Source organism: Lampris incognitus, chromosome 18 (assembly GCF_029633865.1).
Source record: "Lampris incognitus isolate fLamInc1 chromosome 18, fLamInc1.hap2, whole genome shotgun sequence".
NCBI lineage: Eukaryota > Metazoa > Chordata > Actinopteri > Lampriformes > Lampridae > Lampris > Lampris incognitus.
Window position 1 is genome coordinate 28,626,788 of NC_079228.1, and position 14,636 is coordinate 28,641,423.

Here is a 14,636-nt window from a genome sequence, read left to right on the forward strand (position 1 = left end):
CCTCTTCTTCCCTCCCCTCCAGCAATACCCCCCCCCCAACACGTGTCTAAATAAATGGTCGCATTTGTAATTTGTGATATTGGGCTACACAAATAAAATTGACTTGACTTGGCTTGACCACATCAGATGTATTCCGCTATTGGATGTATTAATTTGTCAATCAGATTCAGCTCTCTCTCTCTCTCTCTCTCTCTCTCTCTCTCTCTCTCTCTCTCTCTCTCTCTCTCTCTCTCTCTCTCTCTCTCTCTCTCTCTCTCTCTCTCTCTCTCTCTCTCTCTCTCTCTCTCTCTCTCTCTCTCTCTCTATCTATCTCTCTGTCTCTCAGGTAATTCATCCTGAGAGATATTGGATCAAGGCCTGGCTATATAAAGCATTGTTAGTGTTTACTGTTGCGTGAAATGAGAGAGAGAGAAAAAAAATTATAATCTGGCTTCTGCTGAAATGTGGGTCAATTGATATTTCACATTGCAGAGGCTGAGGGGATCAACAGCCTGCTTCACCAGCCAAACACCCCTGTGACTTGAAACTTACCACATACTCACTGGATATATGTAGTTTTGAGAGTTGTTGTATAGTGCACGGTGTGTATAGCCTCAAAAATGTGCTGTTTCTCAAACTTTCCCCCTATTTTTAGCAACACACACGCTATTCGTGCATTTGGTCTTTGTCTCCAGTGATATAAATATAAACACGGTGACATAATTCATCTATAAATGCTGTTGTGTCTACATGCACACATGCGCGCGCGCGCGTGTGTGTGTTGTAACACCCCCCCCCCCCCCCGACTCATAGTGCTGCACAATGTTCCCTTCTACTGACCAGAGTGAGGTACAACACCGAGAAGAATTTATCAACACAGTGAGAGAGAGAGAGAGAGAGAGAGAGAGAGAGAGAGAGAGAGAGAGAGAGAGAGAGAGAGAGAGAGAGAGAGAGAGAGAGAGAGAACACTGGAAAATGTAACATAGGTGAGCGCACACAGACGTGTGTGTGTGTGTGAGTGTGTGTGTGTGTTTGGCTTGAATGGCTTTGTGTCTGTATGTGAGAGACAGAAAATGTGAGACAGATAATAACAGAGGAAAGAAGTGGAGGGGAATGGAAGGGGGTGGGGGTGGGGGCAGGGGAGGGGGGCGAGAGGGCACAGACAGGATTAAAGACACCATCTGTCCACCAATCTCCCGCAGCCAACACACAAAACATCCCTGTGGAAAACAGCACCGGCAGGCTCATCGCGCTACGCCAGCAGTCGTCGCCCTCCCACGACCCCACCTTAGATATGATTCCACATCCCTATTCGGAGTTCCCTCTGTTGTGTGCAGAGAGGATGTCTTCGCCGATGTCTCGCCTCTTACCATTGTAATTCGGTATGTGCCTGAGTGCGGCTGGGTAAGATGGAGTCGGCCTCAGACCTCACTGAGACGTAATCAGTTTTGCAATTTTACCCAGTGTCTGGACTGGAGGCGTCCAACCCCATCCTCCATCGGTGTGCCTGAGGGTGATTTTACCATGCCGTATGGCCACCCGTGTTTGTATTTGACTTGAGGGTGTCGAATTCGCATGCGAATACATCCGGGCGTTTGATTAAACGTGCAGGGAGCTGCAGATGGGGGGGGGTTGATTTCACACGGCACAATTAACATAGTGTCAGTGAAGCTGTTATTCACACTGAGGAGCTAACATGAGTTTGGAATGTACTTTACAGCGATGGTTTGAACTGTCCAGGCACCCGCTGTAGCCTCCTATGTGGATAACCCCCGTCCACCTGGCAACTACCTTGGCTCAGACAAACTACGGCGGGTATTCGTAATTGCTATTTGATCCAGGCCTCGTCTGTGTTTGTCAACAACTCGGGGGAGTTCACAGTCTTGGCTGTGCGGTGTGTCCTTAATCAAACTGGTAAACAGCTTATTCAGTCTGAGCCTGCCTCTCTCCATCACAAGACTGCTGTCAGCAGACTGTCCTGCATGCATCCCTCACGTCTCCTATTAGGTCCTAATGGATAATTCACTTATATTGGCTCTCTCCCTCAACTTGCTGACTCTCTCCCTCCCTCTTTCTCTCGTTCTCTCCCACTGATTCTGACTCGCTGACTCTTCCTGGTTTGACTCCTTGACTTTCTTGTGCTGTTTCTTTCTCCCTCCCTTGCTCTCTCTCGCCAGTGTCTTTTGTTCTCCGTCTTATTGACTCTGTCCGTGGCTCTGTCCTCTCTCCATCACTCCCTCCCTCCATCGCTCCCTCTCACTGAAACACAAACAGACAGTACATGTGACACGAGTCATTGTGAATTAGACAGTGGAACAGCAATTCATCATTTGACCCTCTACTGATGCCCACAGAGAAGTTCTCTTCTTGTGCTCAGGCCGACGTGTTTCCCATCACAAAACATTGAACCTCGTATTCTGTCCTTTTGAAGCCGTTTGCACACGTAGCCATCCATTCTTCGTTGGAGGCAGCACGGTGGCCCAGTGGTTATCATTGTTGCCTCACAGCAAGAAGGTCCTGGGTTCGAACCCCAGGCCGTCCCAGGTCCTTTCTGTGTGGAGTTTGCATGTCCTCCCTGTGTCTGTGTGGGTTTCCTCCGGGTGCTCCGGTTTCCTCCTGCCATCAAAAAGACGTGTGTGTTAGGGTTAATACGCCTGCTTGTGCCCCTGAGCAAGGCAATGGAGAGAAGACCTGGAGTTGGTCCCTGGGTGCTGCAGCTGCCCACTGCTCCTATACAATAGGATGGGTTAAATGCAGAAGACAAATACAATGACAAAATAAAGTGGCCTTCTTCTTTCTTTGTACTGTGGACTTGCTTGACTGGAACGTCGTTAAATAAGTTGATTAATTAAGCTATTGCAGCGTATGCTGACAATGAACCCTGATCTAAGAAACAATAAACTGAGACAATTATTCAACAGCACAACTGTCTGAAAAAAACAAACAAACCCAAAACAGCTCCAACAGCATGACTCTATGCTGTTCAACACATTTTAGTGTGTGCTAAAATATCACAACGCTACAGACACATGCTGTAGAAACGCTGATTATTGAGATTTCTTGCAGGGTCCTTACGTAGGGATGTCAGCCGTACATAGTTAGCTCTCATCCAAATGAAATTAGAAGTTTTAGGGAGGAGACATTAATTGACTGAGTAACATGACTATGTGACTCACTTGGAGCGACGTCTGACAAAGACATAGACGAGAAGACAAAGACCTACACATAATGAGAGATATGCCACAAAGTGGGGATGACAACACAAATGACGTGTGAAAAGTCATCGCCTCATCGGCTCGGTGTGTGATACAGTAATAAAGGGGCAGAGTGGCCGGCCGGCAGGAAAGTGACTTCGGGGTTGGGCTTCAAAGGAAGAGGAGAGGAGAAGGAGGATAAATTCAATCTATGAATAAGTTGATAAGTTGGCCGATGCAACAAATCAGCTGCTGGTTAGTCAGTTGAGAGTCACAGACGGCAGCAGAGGGAGATTTTTGTAACCGAGTTTGCAAAGTTGACTGGGATCAACCTGAAGACCTTTCATTTGGAGCATCATGTCTCGGCCTCATCTGGCGATTGTGTTCCTGTGTTGCCTCCCATTGGCAGGTATGTGGGGTGTTTTTTGGTGCTTTGGTTCACCATAAAGCCTCTCTTTCTTTGTGATGTGCTGTCAGCAACTGCAGCAAGCTCCCTGTTAATTGTCCCCAGTCCTCTTTTTTCCAGGCGATATCTTTAAGAAGTGCTTTACTGTTTACAGTACCGAACCTCTCTTGTTCTCTCCAAGAAATGATGTACGGATAGGTCGGTGGTTAAAGCACATCTCTGTTAGTGTTGGAGGACCATTTCTCACTCGCACCATTGCAAGTAATGACAAAAATTATGACAATGATAAAAATTATGATGAGAAACACATCGCCATGGTAACGTGAGGTTCTCTGGATTGATCCATCTCATCCACCAAAGTAACACGTGATCGTCCCTGGCCAAAGACGTGTTCCAGCTGCATTGTTTTCTTGTCTATGACCCGTTTTTAAACTCCCAATATGACTTGATTGTTTCCTATTGTTTTTCTCAGCCTGTTTGCGCTGCTACACATGTGTGTTTCCTGCCATTTCCCCTATGGACTGTCTCAAGTTTCCTCAGGAATGCCCAGCTGGCCAGCGCTGCCTGGCTAGCACTGCGATGGGAACACGAGGTGAGCGCTCCAGGTTGTTGTTGTTGTTGTTGTTGTGTGTGTGTGTGTGTGTGTGTGTGTGTGTGTGTGTGTGTGTGTGTGTGTGTGTGTGTGTGTGAGTGAGTGAGAGAGAGAGAGAGAGAGAGAGAATGGGGGGGGGGCTGGAGAATGAGTGTTTGTCTAAATTTATTTTATGACAGTTTTTTCTCTGACCTTAGCAAACAAACCAGAACAATGGACCGGAACAATGTCTGTGAACAGAAGTGAGAACTGTACAATCCATTGCTAAAACTGCTCCACTAGAGCGGCTTTAGGGGCCCTCAGTTGCTCTTGAACATATACGAAGGATGTACAGAAAAGTTCACATAAACTGAGTAGGATAAAACAAAACAGACTCAGTGGATCAAACCTCAGCATCATTTCCTCACTGAATCGGTCATTAGCTTGCTTAGGGCCTGTGACACCTCCAATCGACCTCTAAAAATAGCCCCGGGCCCTGTGAACGGGATAAAACACTCAGCCTGTCTCATCAGAGGAGGCAAAATACCGTAAAGTGACACACGCTTTCCTTAAAACGCCTTGTGTAATCACAATGACACAAATCATTATGTTATGATGCATACTTGGTCTTTAGGGTTGAGGTTAAAGATGGGCATTTTTCAATGTACAACACAGAATGCTACATTTCAAATAAGCATATACTAAAAATGAACATTTCTTGTTATAAAACGTCAACAATGAGGATACAAATGATAACCTGAACTGATCCATCTATGCATCACAACAAACACACACTCTTCCCCATTGTTGTGACCATCTTTGCATTTTCCAGTATACTTCTCGATGCGAAACCTCGTCCGTCTTTTGTTTCAATTACATTTTTTTTTAATTTCAAAAACTGCTTCATTAATAGATGATCATTATAATCACCGTTTTAGGCTCACTGCAGATTACCCTGTATGAGAAGAGCTGCGCCATCTCCTCCCAGTGTGACGTCAGTGGGCAGAAGCACGCCGCCGGACTAAGTTTCAACTACACCAACATCTGCTGCGATACGGACCTGTGTAACGGGGCCGCGCCCACTGCTGCCCTCTGCTGGAGAGCAATGGTGCTCTGTCTGCTGCCTCTGCTCTGTCTAACACTGGTCTGAACGGGCAGAGATGTCAGCCAAACGTCCATCTGGATCAGATTATCCTTTCCCATCCTCAGCCACGACGGTGCTCTCCAGTTCAACATAATGACGTTTTGCAAAAAAAAAAATTCACCAATATGGGGTTATGAAAGAAAATCTGAGCTTGACTACAATGATATGTATTATGTACAGAATAATGTCCGGGTAAAGATGTATTTATATGCATGTATACACGCAGGGGCACGTGCATGCTTTAATAAGCTAACAGACTTAAAATATTTTGCCAAATTTACAACAAATTAACAGTTGAGTGTCCCAATAACCAGACACAATAACCGTATTAATCTTGATTGTATGTGCTGATGAAAGGTAACCGCACTACCTTCCAGAGACGGCGTCTCATCTGTGCCACATTTGGAAGACAGGAGGCTGAGTTTTTAAAATGAGCATCTCCCGAGATGGAAGCATGCTTACAGACTTGAAACTGTATAACTGCTGGAATGTGTAACTTTTGTATGCTGCGACACTGGCCACGGCTCAGTGGTGAAAAACAGCGCCCATTTTGAGATCACCACCAAGGTTGAAGGTTAAAAAGAAAATGAAACCGGTCGAACGACGGTGATTAATAAACGAAACTTCCATTGATTTGTAGTTTTATTGAGACATTTCATTGTAATCATCAAGAAATGAATGTATCTTTGCAAGTTACATTCAACATATAAAAGACATGCGTTAGTTTGATTGTCAGCAACTGAGGATCCCATGTTGCAACTGTGCATGACTAAACGAAAGGTGGCAGATAAAGGCTACAAAAAGAATAGGGAAAAGCACAGATTTAGGGAACAAAGTGGAGGGAAAAAAGCACAATATGAATCTAGCAGCAGATGATAAAAAAAGAAATTCATAAATGACGGAGTGGAAATATAATCGAGTACATAAAGGTAACACTTTAAGGAATGTAAGGAGCAAGTTAAAGGTTCCCTGAAATCCTCTCTAACTCTCACAGGAAATGAGAAACAAGCACAGTCTTCTGAGCTCCAGCCAAAGAAATATTAGAAGACATCAGCACTGAAATTATAAAGACCTAGTCCCTTGAAATATCACCATCACATAGCAATACTACGACCACGTGGCCCTGTAAAAGTTGGTCCATTGTTTGGGCAATGAGGTTTTCAGATATGTATAATCTATCACGGGTTTGATCAACCCATGTCTGAATTCTACCACTTATAAAGGAGGGATAATGTTTTAAATATTAGTAAAAAACTACCCTCACAGCGCAATATAGATGCCCAATACGATGAGATCGATATAATACAATATTCAACTGTATAAAATTGCACTTAGGCTTTATTGTTTTACAGAGCTTTGCCCTGATGTAAAAAAAAAAAATCCATTGACAACATGTAACCTGATATAATCAGGAGGCAATGCTATAAAACTCACAACAAAACTCATTCACACAACCTATATATGAAGTGGTGATTACAGTATCTCTATGTTTCAATTCAATTCCAAACTAGTGCCCTGCTCATGTTCCTAAGTGAAATTTAACAGACATGACTAATTTTCATTTCTTCACAATACCTTCAAGGGGGGGTTGCAAACTAGTTTTAAGCGTTTTCAAGACAGGAATCGATCAAGATTTGCAAACACGTGATACTAACGGGGTTAGCCTGATAATGGTGGGCATCCACTTTGCATGCATTCGCCAAGAAGACTGTGTTTTATCATTACTGGTATAGTCTGATTAGTTAAGTGCTTTGCATATTGTTTTCTGTGGAAACACCGTACATGTATTTAACTTCCTCCATTCCTCTCACACGAGACATGTGACATAACAGGCCTTGTGTCTTGGGGCTATGGACGAAGGCAAGTGCTGTTTAGTACACATAACAGCAATAGTAAATGCTTGACTTCTTCATTTAAAACAGCTCAAATAAGCTCATAACTAGATTTCTTTTGCCGCAGAGGAAACTTAAAACCCACGTCCTTCATATAGCATAGGAAAATCAAGTGACTCAATGGCAGGAGAGCCTTTCAGTGAACCTAAACAAGCTTGGCAGTTTGAATTATTCCTTCATGGATGTGGGTGGAGAGCAGATGGGGAAGCGGAGGTCTATTGAAATCATTTCCTGTCTGTGTGACTGACGTCAGCTGCACCTCCCTACAGCGTTGCCCATCCTAAAGTCAGAGAAACAGCTCTCGGATGCGTCAGCTTATTAAACCTCGTAGATAAAGAACACGGATAATTAGTTTAAGTGCAATAGGACTTAAGTATATGTGAGACGCTCTCATGATACACAGCCGCAAAAAGGCGTTGACACATTACCAGTGGGATGACATACAAATTACATATGACGTAATTATGGCCGCAACTTGAAAGACACTTAATAGCTGAGCTGGTGCTGGCATGAATGTTTGTCATGAACAAATCTCCCTTGTAGTACGTGAATACACCAAAAAAAAGAAAGAAGTCAAAACAAACACTTTCGTTGCTTGGACAATATGATAACTGAAAAGGAGGGACGGGTGAGCATGTGTGAGGCATGGTAGGTACTTGTGAAAATTTTATCTTTTCTGCAGCATTGTAGGCATCTGCATATCAATAGTTTTTGATACACCAAAACAAAGGATATGGCATTGGTAAGAAAAGAAAGCAACAGTATTGTGCTTGCAATGACTCAGGACTTACACATGTCTGAAAGAGCCAATCAAATTGTTTCTAAATTTACAGGGTTTACATGCTGGCCTGAAATTCTGTACAAAAGCAAGGCTATTTCTTTTAGGTGTCTGTAAGTGTACGTGTAAGTGTGCTCCCATGTACAGCATCTGTGTATGTTTTTGGAGGGAGAGGTGATGGAACCGGAATGTGTGCTTGCATGTATATGTGTGTGTGTGTGTGTGTGTGTGTGTGTGTGTGTGTGTGTGTGTGTGCATGCATGTGTGTGTGTGAGGTTATGATTTTATGTATCGTCCCTCTGATGTGTTCAAGCTTCGCCCCTCCTACTTGAGAGCTTTAGCAACAGAGGAGTAGGCAATGTGGATCTCTGTGTCCACTGGACAGGTGGAGGAGAACTCATCCCGGGCATAGGCAGCATCCAGGTACCGCCACAGGTTGGACAGAGAACGAGGAATAGCGAAGTTACGGTACTTCTGACATACCACCTGGGACAAGGGATGGAGATTGGGAGAAAGAAAGTAAGGAGGGAAGGGAGAAGAGAGTGGGGGCAATGTTAGACAGAGAGGTAGAATGAGTTTTGTTTGGCTATAATGACAAATGGGATACAAAGGAATAATGCAGTATAACAGGACAGTTCGGTGAGCAAGCTGAGTCAAACATAGGTCTTATTTTGGATGAAAAAAACAACAACAATGCAAATTCATCCTTAAATTATACTTCACCCCGTGTTTGTGAAGGGAGGGTTTTAAATGAAAGATTACCTTCACAATGTGAAGCTTAGGCAGCAAGTTGCAGTCGGCCAGAGTAAGCTCATCACCATCCAGGAAGGGGCGGGATGAGGAAGTGACATCATCAGTGCTATTCTCGTCAATCTCTTCAGGAAGTGGGGAGCCGAGGTAGTCGTCCAGCTTCTTCAAAGCCTTCATCAAACCTTTCTCTAGGTCTGAATAAACACACACACCCTGAGAGTAAATGGAAATACAATACAACTAAGACACTGATTACCGTTAACTCTTCTACTGAGAAATTTTTCTTGATTCCATTCTATCTGTCAGTCAATCAACCAATCTATCTATCGATCTTTATAAAAGCAAACAGTAAATTCATAGTTGTAAAGTTTTTACATATGCATTGAACTTTTTTCTCTCAGAGCACCAACAAGACCCAGAACAGCAGGCGGCCTGTTTGCAATGAGACAGAAGAGCTCAGGCCATAATGTTATTACAGACACTGCCTGCTGGTTTTCAGACCATGAATGACAGTGGGTGTCACCTGTATTTGGTAAGGGCAATACTCTTTGTATGGTGAGGGCCTGTCTGCAACTGGTTTAGAAAGGCTTTAAAATAGTGACTACAAATGCAGAGCATGTGTGTTAAGTCTGATCCAATCCTATCTAAAAAGACCTGGAACTAAGACGTTCTGTAATGGGTTATAAGATGACCTAACAGAGAAATCATTTTCTCTCCCTGCCTTCACACTCTTGTGTTCAACTTCAGTTCATTTAATGTGAACATCAACCAAGGAGACTCTGAGTAAGACATTTATCATGGTTTTTGTTTTTTGGAGTAATTGTGAGTATTTGGTTTTATTACACGAGAGACTGTGCCCACTGACCTCACATTATTGATGACATTTTCATTATTTATTGTAAAAGCCCTTGTATTGTTGTAAATCTGCAGATATTGTACCACTCACTGTCATTAAGCTGGGGGTTGGAGTTCTTGACGTAAGCAGAGAACTTGGAGAAAACGTCCATCCCTGCTGTGTTTGACTCTGGGTTGCGAGCAGCAAGGCGAGGGTATCTAAAAAAATAATCATTTATGCATAATAATGTTCATATGCAAATTTTTCCTGAAACAAATGCATAGAAGATACAATCCTGAAGATATACATACATGAAAATGTCCTTTTTGTTATTTTCTATTGCTGGTGAATTTTAAACAATAGCAAACCCAAAAATATCCAAATCATTAATGTTTTTGTAGTTGCTCATTTTAATGGTTTCTGCCTGGTAGGAGTTTCTGGTGAAAAATTTTATGGCACATAGCTTTTAACGTCTTCAACATGGCCTCCAAGTGTGGAGGAAGGCAGTTAACAGTGAGTTTGTGGAGGAAGCGAAGATGGAAGTTGTTGTGGCTAACGAAGAAATGGATGACCAGTCCTCTCTCTAAAAGACTTGTACCAGCAGATAATACAATATTAGTGGTTAAACACATGTTCACCTATGTTTTATTTGTTTGGCTGTAGAGAAGGCACTGATGTAAAAGCACTGGTGACTGTTTTATTTCAAATCACTGAGATTCAACCACTGCCATTACCACGGTGAACAGAGGCGTCAGTACATTAATCAAAGAGAATTAATTCAGGATTGTTACTTTAAAAAAAGAAAATCACCCTGATGAACAGCGTGATAGTAATCTTTAAAAGTGTCTTGATGCATGCTCAATAATCTAGGTAAGAAAATCAAAGGAGGCTGAATCAGTTCATTGCAGTGACTTGTACACGGGGGAAACTAAACAGATGCTGGCCAAAAGAATGGCACAACACAGAGCTAAGGGCCCAGACACACCAAACTGACTAGCGGCGACCAAGGCCAACTGTTGCATCGCCTCACGTCGCCTGCCGTCTGGGCCAAAAAGTAGCACCTGAACTCACCGCAAAGACTACAGCCGATGGCCCTGATTCACTAAGCTGAACAGCCAATCAGTGATCTCTCTCGCCGACGGGCTCCGCCGATTCAACATGCTAAATCGTCCGAAAAGCTGCCAACAGGGGTCCAACTAGTGCTGACAGTGTGGGACATACCGCAAAAACTAGGGTCACAGACGCTCACCGACAGCCCGAGGGCCCTAATGCGTCAGGCCAGCACTCCACAGTCAAGACCCATCTACAGGCCAGTGGCCACTCTTTCAAGGATGAGGATGTGCACATCCTTGATAGGGAGGAAAAAATGGTTTGAACGGGGAGTCAAAGAGGCCATCTATGTTAAGAGGGAACAACCATCCCTGAACCGGGGGAGGGGGAGGGGCTAAGAGTACATCCGTCACCATCTTACAATGCTACGATTGCAACAATCCCCAATCCTCTGTGAATAGTACACATGGCCTTTGAAACTCTAGTTAAAGGTCACACCCATATTTGCACATGAAACTAGTCGTTGGTTTCGGTCGTTTGGCACTGGATTGTTGTTTATAAGGGTGGGGGTACCTGCAGTCAGTTTAGACTGAAGATGTCACTTAGTTGAGTGATGAAACGTATCTGTCAATAAACGTTGTATCCAGATGAACTGATTCAAACTTCTTTGATAATCTTTAAAAGCTGCTCAAACCCTAGACCAAAATGTGTGTGGATATATCATAAGTGTGTATGCAGTATCCTAGAGTATCCATTCATTCTAATACTGCACTGAAAATGTACAGCACAAGGGGTGCAAAAAGGCAATGATATATCAGTACAACACACACACACACACACACACACACACACACACACACACACACACACACACAGATGGACTATAGACTTCTTACTGGGGAGGGCTGAGGTTCTCCTCCAAGAACTCCTCTATCTTGTTGGTGTCAGTTTTCACCTCGCTCCCATAAATCAGGAAAGGAGGCTGGGCACCAGGAGCCAGGTCCTTCAGGATGTCTGGCTTCCTGGAGGGAGAGAGAGGGAGGGAGGGAGACCGAAATAGAGAGACAGAGACAGACAGACAAACAGACAGACAGAGTTAGGGGCAGATAACAGAGCAAGATAAACCAAAGGATATATAGAGAGACAGTCAGTGGAGAGAAGTTTAGAAAGACGGAGAGCTCCTCGCAAGAGACAGACAGATACCGAAAGTGTGTTTATGTGTTTGTGTTGGGGTGCAGAGAGAAACAGAGAGAGACAAAGATACAAATATGAGTGAAACAGAGCGAGTGGGTTAGGTCAACAGAGCGATAAGAACAAAGATGGGGGAGGGAAGAGGTAAAAGGGGGGAACTAATTAAGAAATGAAAGACACTTAAAAAAACATATCACATAATTCACATAATGTCTTACATAACTTTGAACACAGCATACACAGCTTACTCTTAAATTAATGTCAGAGCAGATTTATATCTATTGACACCCAGTATTTAACTAAAATATCTAGTGGGAAAATTAAAACAGGCAGGCAGACACTCCTACATGAACAACATGACCCCGCCAATCTGCAAAAGGTAAAATAGCGCCGCGCGAGCGTTTCACCTCTTCATATCAACCGTGGTGACATCGAAGGTGACTCCTTTCAGCCACAGCACCATGAAGAGACGCTGAGAGAAGGGACAGTTGCCGATGCTCTGGCCATCACTTCCGGCCTGGAAACAAAACAAGGAAAGTACATGTTTATATGAATGTGGGTTGAGGATGAGACCAGAAGTCAAGTTTATTTGTATAGCCCAAATTCACAAGGTAGTCCCAAAGAACTTTAGAATCGGTACAATATATAACAGTATACATATCTGTATATCTAATTATTTTTCTCCTAAAAAGTTCTTCCAACACCTCGATGATATAGACATTTCCGGAGACTTTTAGGCAAACACTAACCCTATCTTCAGTCCAAAAAAAGGAGATATTTCCATATCAGATGTACAGCATGGCTATGAGGAAAATATCACACGAGGAAAGAGTACAAGAAGAAGAGAGAAATCGCAGCAGAAGAAGGAACGAAAAAACAATACTCAAGAACAAACACACTGTTGATGTTTAAGGTACATTGCTTGGTCTCTAAATGAAAAAATGGTCCGTCCAAGCTACTTCCCCCCTTCCCTTTTCTCCCCAATAGTACTTGGCCAATCACTCTGCTCTCTGAGCCGTCCTGGTCGCTGCTCCACCTCCTCTGCTTAGCTGGGGAGGGCTGCAGACTACCACATGCCTCCTCTGATACATGTGGAGTCACCAGCCGCTTCTTTTCACCTGACAGGGAGGAGTTTCACCAGGAGGATGTAGCGCATGGGAGGATCACGCTATTCCTCCCATTTCCCCCTCCCTCCCGAACTGGCGCCCCGACCGACCGACCAGAGGAGGCGCTAGTGCAGCAACCAGGAGAAATACCCACATCCGGCTTCCCACCCGTGGACACGGCCATTGTGTCTGTGAGGACGCCCGAGCAAGCCGGAGGTAACAAGGGGATTCGAACCAGCGATCCCCGTGTTGGTAGGCGACAGAATAGCTACACTACCCGGACACCCGTCCAAGCTAGTACTTTGAGTGAGTTATGATTGTGTCATTACAGGAAGCAGACTTGTAGGCTACTCATGAAATGTTTCTTCAGATCTGAACTGCCTGTATAATTGTATAATATCGGTATAGATTGCATGTCAAGTCACTCTGTGTGTGTTTAAAGGCTACATGGCAAATACATTTCCCCTCACTGTGTCATTACAGTAACCTACACCATCTGTAAAATATAGTTCCAGTAATCACCAGGCAGAAAAGTGTTGCATGTGTGTTTTGGAAGGGTACCAACTCTGTAAGGGGAACTTTGACAGGAAATCAGTATTTTGAGACGTTACAAGGGCATCTTTCACTTCTGAAAAAAAAGGGGGGGGTGGCCAAGTTGTACTCACATGTGCACACGGAAAAATCCTTATGAAAACGTGCGAGTTATAATGAGTCATATTGGTTGGTTGTTAGGAGCATACATTTTTTTTCTCATGGCCAACGCCCCAGGCTTTACCCTGCACGTTATGTGCAGCCGTCTGCACAACATCCAGATTAGCCCAACTTGTTTTTGAGATTCGCAAATCAGCAATGGCGGTCTAATTGGCGTGGATAGTTGAAGGATCCTAACAACTGATAGGGATATCAATGAACTAAAGGAAAGGTCTTCAGTTTGTTCATCCAGTCCTCGAACAAGGGTAATCTACAGTACCCGATAAGTTATCAGCTGGAGGTAACAAACAACCGATAACACACGTTGAGCCCCTGACGTGATCAGATAACGGAACTAAAAACAACACACACACAAACGTTGTCGCCATTGCACGTTTCAAAGATGTTTCATTCAGCAAAGCTCACCTTCACGAAAAGTTCAACCTTCGGCCGGTTCTCGTCACTCATCTTGGCCGCCGACGCAGGAGCTGTGGACCAGGGCCAGAAATTCACAAGTGAACAAAGTAAAGTCGACGCACAACCCGCAAAACTCGCTCTTTGCGATATTTTCGCGATTGCAACGCAACGTGGTTTTGACTCAGGTTCCGAAACCGCTCGCTAGCAACCTCCCGCCGACGCAGAACGACGAGGCTCTCTTCCGCCGCCACACACACACGCACACACACACACACACACACACACACACACACACACACACACACACACACACACACACACACACACACACACACACACACACACACACACACACAAGAAGTCAATCGCAAATCCTCGTTTCCCTCTGTTAACCTTAATACGGTAGCGTCGCGGACACCGGGGTGAAGCAAAAACCTCGGTTTCAAAGCTGCAAATGTTGATTTTAAATTACGTATCGTTCGTAGAGGTACCTTCCACTTCTCCGTGACTTGCCGTTGACGCCTGTGTAGTGGGTGGTGGCAGTGGTGTTCCCCCTCCCTCCTTTCCTCCCCCCGCTGCCACACACTCACCATTCCTCCATTTCCTGGTAAAGGATGGCCGGTGCAGACTTGA

The 14,636-nt window shown here is 44.3% G+C and overlaps 2 protein-coding genes across 2 annotated transcripts; one reads left to right on the forward strand and one right to left on the reverse strand.

The window, feature by feature from the left end:
- Positions 1–3,263: 3,263 nt before the first annotated feature.
- Positions 3,264–5,921, forward strand: LOC130128643 (prostate stem cell antigen-like). The gene is made up of 3 exons (XM_056298308.1): positions 3,264–3,582; positions 4,052–4,171; positions 5,089–5,921. Exons 1-3 carry the CDS (start codon positions 3,531–3,533, stop codon positions 5,298–5,300), a joined length of 384 nt encoding a protein of 127 aa, XP_056154283.1. The 5' UTR covers positions 3,264–3,530; the 3' UTR covers positions 5,301–5,921.
- Positions 5,922–5,923: 2 nt separating this feature from the next.
- Positions 5,924–14,540, reverse strand: clic1 (chloride intracellular channel 1). The gene is made up of 7 exons (XM_056298307.1): positions 14,495–14,540; positions 14,013–14,074; positions 12,198–12,307; positions 11,496–11,621; positions 9,661–9,767; positions 8,727–8,908; positions 5,924–8,450 (listed from the first exon to the last, which is right to left on the reverse strand). The coding sequence occupies exons 2-7, from the start codon at positions 14,052–14,054 to the stop codon at positions 8,289–8,291; spliced, it is 729 nt and encodes a 242-aa protein (XP_056154282.1). The 5' UTR covers positions 14,055–14,074; positions 14,495–14,540; the 3' UTR covers positions 5,924–8,288.
- Positions 14,541–14,636: the final 96 nt, after the last annotated feature.

Excerpts from the sequence above, each read along its gene's own strand:
- LOC130128643 (XM_056298308.1), top strand. The coding sequence starts at position 3,531 with ATGTCTCGGCCTCATCTGGCGATTGTGTTCCTGTGTTGCCTCCCATTG. Across the intron at positions 3,583-4,051 it reads GTGTTGCCTCCCATTGGCAG|CCTGTTTGCGCTGCTACACA; the intron begins GTATGTGGGGTG and ends TGTTTTTCTCAG. Across the intron at positions 4,172-5,088 it reads CACTGCGATGGGAACACGAG|GCTCACTGCAGATTACCCTG; the intron begins GTGAGCGCTCCA and ends TCACCGTTTTAG.
- clic1 (XM_056298307.1), bottom strand. The coding sequence starts at position 14,054 with ATGAGTGACGAGAACCGGCCGAAGGTTGAACTTTTCGTGAAG. Across the intron at positions 8,909-9,660 it reads CAACCCCCAGCTTAATGACA|ACCTAGAGAAAGGTTTGATG; the intron begins GTGAGTGGTACA and ends GTGTTTATTCAG. Across the intron at positions 8,451-8,726 it reads CTAAGCTTCACATTGTGAAG|GTGGTATGTCAGAAGTACCG; the intron begins GTAATCTTTCAT and ends CCCTTGTCCCAG.